General features: G+C 20.9%; 2 protein-coding genes across 2 annotated transcripts; both read left to right on the top strand.

Annotated features, from left to right (window-relative positions):
• Positions 1-317: 317 nt before the first annotated feature.
• B9G98_01832 (Putative COX1/OXI3 intron 1 protein) lies at positions 318-1,754 on the top strand (the record flags this gene model as incomplete). The annotated part of the gene is made up of 2 exons (XM_024808389.1): positions 318-552; positions 1,096-1,754. The coding sequence occupies 2 exons, from the start codon at positions 318-320 to the stop codon at positions 1,752-1,754; spliced, it is 894 nt and encodes a 297-aa protein (XP_024664157.1).
• A 4,828-nt stretch (positions 1,755-6,582) lies between these two features.
• On the top strand, positions 6,583-7,023 carry B9G98_01831 (Cytochrome c oxidase subunit 1; the record flags this gene model as incomplete). Its single annotated transcript, XM_024808388.1, has 2 exons — positions 6,583-6,604; positions 6,812-7,023. The coding sequence occupies 2 exons, from the start codon at positions 6,583-6,585 to the stop codon at positions 7,021-7,023; spliced, it is 234 nt and encodes a 77-aa protein (XP_024664156.1).
• Between the last annotated feature and the right edge of the window lie 401 nt (positions 7,024-7,424).

Raw genomic sequence — 7,424 nt, 5'->3', positions numbered from 1 at the left:
GGACAATAGCATGTTATAAAAAGGATATGATTGGTGTATTCTGAGCTAAGGATTGCATGACTAGGTTAACGAACTCCTTTAAAGTCTTTTTTTGGGTATCAATTCCCTCTTACCATTCGGGTATAGAATACTCAGCTGTCAAATTATACGTTGAGGTTTGATGGTTGTGATTAATGAGATTAATAAATACAAGCAGTATTAAGAAAGATGGAGGGTCTAAACAATCTATTAACGGTAATATAAGAACTAAGGGATCAACTGAAAAAGGAAACTTTGGAGTTGACAGAGGTCTCGTAGTACTGAATATTCATCGAAAGATGAATTTTAATATATTAGGTAATACTTTACTTAATACATTAATAAGGAAGGGGACCAGGGGATTCTCTACTAAGGAACTAAATACTTCGGATTTAAAAGAATTAGTAGAATTGGCTAAATTAAGTGAAAATAAAGATATTAAATTAAATAATTTATTAAAATTATGTAAAGATCCTGATTTATTAAAATTAGTTTATAATAAAATTAAGAGTAATCTAAGTAATATGATTGAAGGTACTTCTAGACAAACTTTAGATGGTATTAGTAATAATTGATTTGATTTTATTTCTAATGAAATAGGATCGGGTAGATTAAAAATAAATCTAAGTCGTAGTATAGAAATACTTAAACTAAAAGGTGGTACTAGACAATTAAGTTTTGGTAATCTACGAGATAAAATTATACAAGAATCTATAAAAATTATATTAACAATTATATTTGAACTATTAATGTCAAATAATAGTCATGGTTTTAGGCTTAATAAAAGTTGCCATACAGCTATTTGACAAATAAGAAATAATTTTAATAGTGTTAATTGATTTATAAAAATTGATATTTTAAAATGCTTTGACAGTATTCTTCATAATTTAATAATATCTCAATTAAAAAAACGTATTGATGATCAAGGTTTTATTAATTTAATTAGTAAAGTTTTAAAAGCTGGATATTATGATAGTAAAGGTGTATATCATAATCTAAATTATGGAATACTTCAAGGAGCGACTATAAGTCTTATTTTAAGTAATATAGTTTTATCTTTGATTGATGATTGATTAGATGAATATATTGATAAATTTAATTGCGGAACAGTTCGTAAAATAGATCTAAAATATAGTAAATTATCTCAATTAATTAGACGTGCTAAATTATTTTCAGAAAGAATAAAATTATCTAAATTAAGAGCTAAAACTACAAATCTTCATCTGAAAAATGATCTAGATTTTAAAAGATTAAAATATGTTAGATATGGAGATGATATTTTATTAGGTGTTATAGGTTCTAAACAAGATTGTATTATTATACAAGATAGTTTAAGTAAATTTATAGAAACTTTAAATTTAAATATTAATAAGGATAAAACATTTATTAAATGTGCTAGTAAAAAACTAGCTAGATTTTTAGGATATGATATTAAAATTACTCTAAGACATAAGTATCTTATTGTTAATAAACATTATAGTATTAGAACTATAAGAGGACTTAATAATACTAGACTTATAATAAATGCTCTAATTAGATATATATTAAATAACTTAGTAGATCATGGTTATGCTAGATCTTGTAAAAATGGTAGATTTGCTCAACTTACAGGTTTAGGTAGATTAATGCATGAAGAAATTCATGTAATTATAAATCATTATTTAATGGTAGGTAGAGGAATCTTAAGTTATTATAGATTAGCTACTAATTATAATAAATTAAAACATCGTATTTGATATACTTTATATTATTCTTGTGTATTAACATTGGCAAAAAAATTAAGAATACTTACTAAAAGTAAATTAATTAAAAAATTAGGTTTTCTATTAAGAATTAAGGACAATAAAGGCGATATTATAACTCAATTTCTTAGAAATGTATTTGATAATATTGTTAGAATAGATTCAGAATATTCATATAAAGCATGAATTAATAAATCTAATTTTAATGAATTATCTCCTATACTTTTATTATTAAAAAAATTAAAATATTGATTACTTGCTTCTCGTCAAACATTAAATAATCTTTGTATTATATGTAATTCATATAAAAATGTAGAAATGCATCATATAAAAAAATTATATAGATTAAGATTATTTAAACGTTATGATTATATAACATCGAGAATGATTTTAATTAATAGAAAACAAGTACTATTATGTAGAGATTGCCATATAAAATTACATAAGGGTAATATTACTTATAAAGGTATAACTTCTAAGTTAGGTCTTGGCTTATAATCTCTGGAGAGCCGTATGATGGGAAACTATCACGTACGGTTCGGTGGGGGCTTTTATATTTAATAGAATAAAACCTATTAGATATACTACTGCTACCCAATTCTTGGTGACCGCTCATGCCGTCTTTATGATTTTCTTTATGGTTATGCTAATAACTATGGGAGCTTTCAGTAATTACTTAGTTCTATTAATGATAGGTACAAGTGATACAGCATTCCTAAGAATAAATAACATTGCATTCTGATTATTAGTACTTAGCTTATTATTTGCTGTATTAAGTACAATAATTGACGAAGGTCTAGGAACAGGTTGAACTGTATATCTACCATTATCATCATTACAATCACATAGTGGTATTTCTGTTGATATGGCTATATTTGCATTACACTTCTCAGGATTCTCATCTATATTTGGATCAATAAATTTAATGGTAACAATAATGAATATGCGTGCTAACGGTATGGATTATTCTAAATTAAATTTATTTACTTGAAGTGTATTAATAACAGCTGTATTAATATTAATATCAATACTAGTATTAGCTGCTAAACTAATAATAATAAAACTGGCAGCTTTATATTTCGCTATATGCTGGAACATCCATTTATTTATTAATGGACAATCAGCAGGTAACTTATACAATATATATAATATAAGGAACCTCAGAGACTACACGCGAAAGTTAATTATATATTTTTTAATAAATCCTTTAAATTTATTATTAAATAAGTATAATAATTATATTAATAATTTACTTATTAAAGAATTAAATAATTTTGATAATAATTTATATTATAATAATCAATTAGGTTATTATTTAGCCGGTTTAATTGAAGGTGATGGTTCTATTAATGTTCTTACAACATTAAAATCAAAATTAGGTAAAAATAAATATCTATCAATTCAAATAACATTTATTAAAAAAGATTTTCTATTAGCTATGATTATTTCTAAAAATTTAAATTGTGGTTCAATTTCAAAAAAAAAGAATGTTAATGCCTATGATTTAGTAATAAATGATTATTTGGGATTATTAAGATTAATAAAATTAATAAATGGTAAATTTAGAACACTTAAAATAGATAGATTAAATTTATTAATTGATTGATATAATTATAATGGACATTATCTATTAGAAAATAAATTAGAAAAATATCTAATTGATAATTCACTATTAAATAGTAATAGCTGATTATCTGGGTTTATAGATGCAGATGGTAATTTTTATATAAGACATGGATATAGTAATAAATCTTTAGTTACTAAAACTATATTTAGAATTTCTCAATCTAAATTAGATAAATGAGGGAATTCTAAATTATCTTATATGCAAAATATTGCTAATTTATTTTTTACTAAATGTAAATTAATAGATAGAACATCAACTAATAAAGGATATCATTATATAATAATAACTAACTCATTTAAAAGTAATATGGCAGTTATAGATTATTTAACTAGATATCTTTTATTTAGTAGTAAATATTTAGATTATTGTAATTATAAAGAAATAGTTAAATTATTTGAAAATAGATTAAACCATACACTAGATAATATAGAATTAATTATTAAAAATAAAAATTCTATGAATAATAACCGTATAGTCTTTAATTGAAATCATTTAAATAATTTTTATACAATTAATTAATAAGATATAGTCCCAACATATATGTAAATATATGAGTATTTACCTTAAATTATATTTATATATAATTTATGAATATATTATAATATAATATATATAACTCATTAGAAGTAGTAAATCAAGATAAAAATAATAAAAAAGGGTTTAACAATGTTATTAGCAGATAGAAACTTTAATACATCATTCTTTGTTGTAGCCGGTGGTGGTGATCTAATCTTATATCAGCATATATTCTATAAAATAATTAATTATTCTTTTATTATATATATATTATTATATAGTAATATTTATTTATGTGATAATAACAATATACTTTATATTAATAAACTATTTGATTTAGATTTATTTTATAATGAATATAAAAAATTATTACTAAATAATAAATTACTATCTAAAGATTTTTTAATTTGATTTATAGGTTTTGTAGAAGGAGATGGTTCCTTTGTAGTAGGTAAAAATTTATCTATTGTTATAACTCAAAAAGAAAAAGAAATATTAGATATTATAAAAAAAGAATTACAATTAGGTCATGTATTATTACAATCTAAGAAATTAAATTATTATCGTTTAATAATTCAAAAAGAAAGAGAAATATACTTATTATCATTATTATTTAATGGTAATTTAGTATTACTTAGAAGATTATTAAAATTTAATATATTTTTAAATAAATTAAATGAAAAATTATTAAAAAATAATCAACAAATAATAAAACTTAATTTTTATTGTAAATTACTTTCTATAAATAATTCTTGAATTTCCGGATTTACTGATTCAGAAGGTTGTTTTTCTATATCTATATTGAATAATAGTACTAATGGATATAGAATAAGATATATTTTATCTCAAAAATGGGAATATAATAAACTTATTTTAGAAGAAATTTGTAAACAATTTAATATTTATAATAAAAATAATACTTATCTAATTGGTAAAGTTTATCTTCATAGTATAGATAATAATTATGAATTAAGAATTAATGGATTAAAAAATTGTAAATTATTATATAATTATTTTGATAAATATCTATTATTATCTAAAAAAAATATTAGTTATAACAAATGAAAAAATATAATATCTATGATAGAAAAAGGAGATCATTTAGATCTTAATAAACGTAGTATAATTAAAAATTTAGTTAAAAATATTAATATATAATATTAATTAGAATAATTAATAAAAAATTTTATCCATGTTTTGGAATAAAGGGTGAGGTTTAATGTATAAGTTATGAAATTAAATAAAACATATGCTTTAATTATAAATTGATTTTATTTAATAAATATAGTTTTAATACTATATACCTTAACTCTAGTTATAAATAATAATTATTTATAGCAATATTGGTGGTACGGTCAAACATATTATTCTTTATATATAGACCGTCAGTTATATTTTTATATAATTGCTACAGACTGCTTCACCAATGGGTAATATTTATAGCAATATTGCTTAATGTACAGTCGGTTCTTCACAATTATTTTTTTATAATTGTATATAATTTTTTTTTATATAAAATATGTTATAAAGAATTATTAATTAAATTTAATATTAATATTTAACATCAATATTTAATATTGTATAATATAAAATATATTATAATTTTTGAAGAAATGGATTCTTTGGTCAACAAAATATATATTATGGCCCTATAAATATATTAATAATAATAATATATTTATTGAATTTCCCTATATGCTGGAAACTATGATTACATTTATTAAATACTAAAAAATATTTAAATATTATCATAAGTTTAATATTAATTATATTAACCGATATAGTAAAAATTTTAATAAATAAATTTTTAATTAAAAATTATCATAGCAATCAGCAGGTAACGAATAATAATAATAATTTAGTAGGAACCTCAGAGACTACACGGGAAATATTAAATAAAAATATTTCATCTAATAAATTTAATCAATGATTAGCTGGTTTAATAGATGCAGACGGATATTTTGGAATAGTTCAAGGTAAATATACATCTTGTGAAATAACTTTAGGTTTAGAAGATGAAAAAACATTGTATCAAATAAAAAATAAATTTGGTGGTTCTATTAAATTAAGATCAGGTGTTAAAGCAGTAAGATATAGATTACATAATAAATCAGGTATGGTTAAATTAATTAATGCTGTAAATGGTAATATTAGAAATTCTAAAAGATTACTACAATTTTTTAAAGTATGTAATATTTTACAAATAAAACTATTAAATCTTATAAAATTAAATTCAAATAATTCTTGATTTATAGGATTTTTTGATGGAGATGGTACTATAACTTATTCGTTTAAAAATAAAAATCTACAATTAACAATATCTGTATCTAATAAATATTTACAAGATGTTGAAGAATTTAAAAATATATTTGGTGGTAATATTTATTTTGATAAATCAAACCAAGGTAGTTTTAAATGATGTTTACAATCTAAAAAAGATGTTATTAATTGAATAAATAGTTATGTTAAATTAAATCTATCTAGAACAACCAAATTTAATAGATTAATGTTAGTTAAAATATTTTTTGATTTAAAATTATTAAAAGCATATCATAATCTAATAAATACAGCTATATATAAAGCTTGATTAAAATTTGAATTTAAATGAAATAGTAAAAATATTTAATAAAGATATAGTCCAAATAAAAAAAAAAGCATCTTGAAGTATATATTTTAATAATGCTAGCATTTGGTATGGTAAGTATGATCATACAATCATATGCTAAAAAACTTATTTTCGGGAAAATAGGAATGGTGTACGCGATGGCCAGCATAGGATTCTTAGGATTCTGTGTATGATCACACCATATGTTTACAGTAGGTTTAGATGCCGATAGTAGAGCTTATTTCTCAGGTGCATCATTAATTATTGCTATACTAACAGGATCTAAAATATTCTCATGATTAGCAACATTATATGGAGGATCTTTACGTTTTACAACACTATTATTATACGCCATTGGATTTATTTTCTTATTCACGGCGGGTGGTGTAACAGGTATAGTATTAGCTAATGCATCTTTAGATATTGCATTCCACGATAAAAAATTAAAAAATAAATTAAATAATATTAAATCAAATAATTTAATAAATGATCTTGAATATATTAAAATATTTTGAGTAGGTTTAATGGATGGTATTGGTAATATTCAAGTAAACCATTTTAATTATAAAAATTTACAATTTAGATTAATTATTAAATTAACATATTTAGAATCTAATAAAAGTATGTTAATAAATATTTCTAAAGTTATAGGAGGTATAGTAGGAGTAGATAAAAAAAAGAAATTTGTTTATTGAGTTGTAGATAATAAAAAAAGTATACAAAATATTATAAAGATCTTTGATAAATATCTATTATTAACAACAAGAAAGAATTGTCAATTAATTTTCTTAAAAAAATGCTTATTATTATCTAATAATCTATCATATAATAAAAATTATATAATAAATACTTATTTAACTAATCGTAATAAAAAATATGATATACAACTATTATTAATAAAGCAATTTAATAATAA

This window comes from Wickerhamiella sorbophila (genome assembly GCF_002251995.1).
Source record: "Wickerhamiella sorbophila strain DS02 chromosome Unknown contig4, whole genome shotgun sequence".
In the NCBI taxonomy this organism is placed as follows: domain Eukaryota; kingdom Fungi; phylum Ascomycota; class Dipodascomycetes; order Dipodascales; family Trichomonascaceae; genus Wickerhamiella; species Wickerhamiella sorbophila.
The sequence above is the reverse complement of the archived record's forward strand: the minus strand, read 5'-3'. Positions and strand labels throughout refer to the sequence as shown.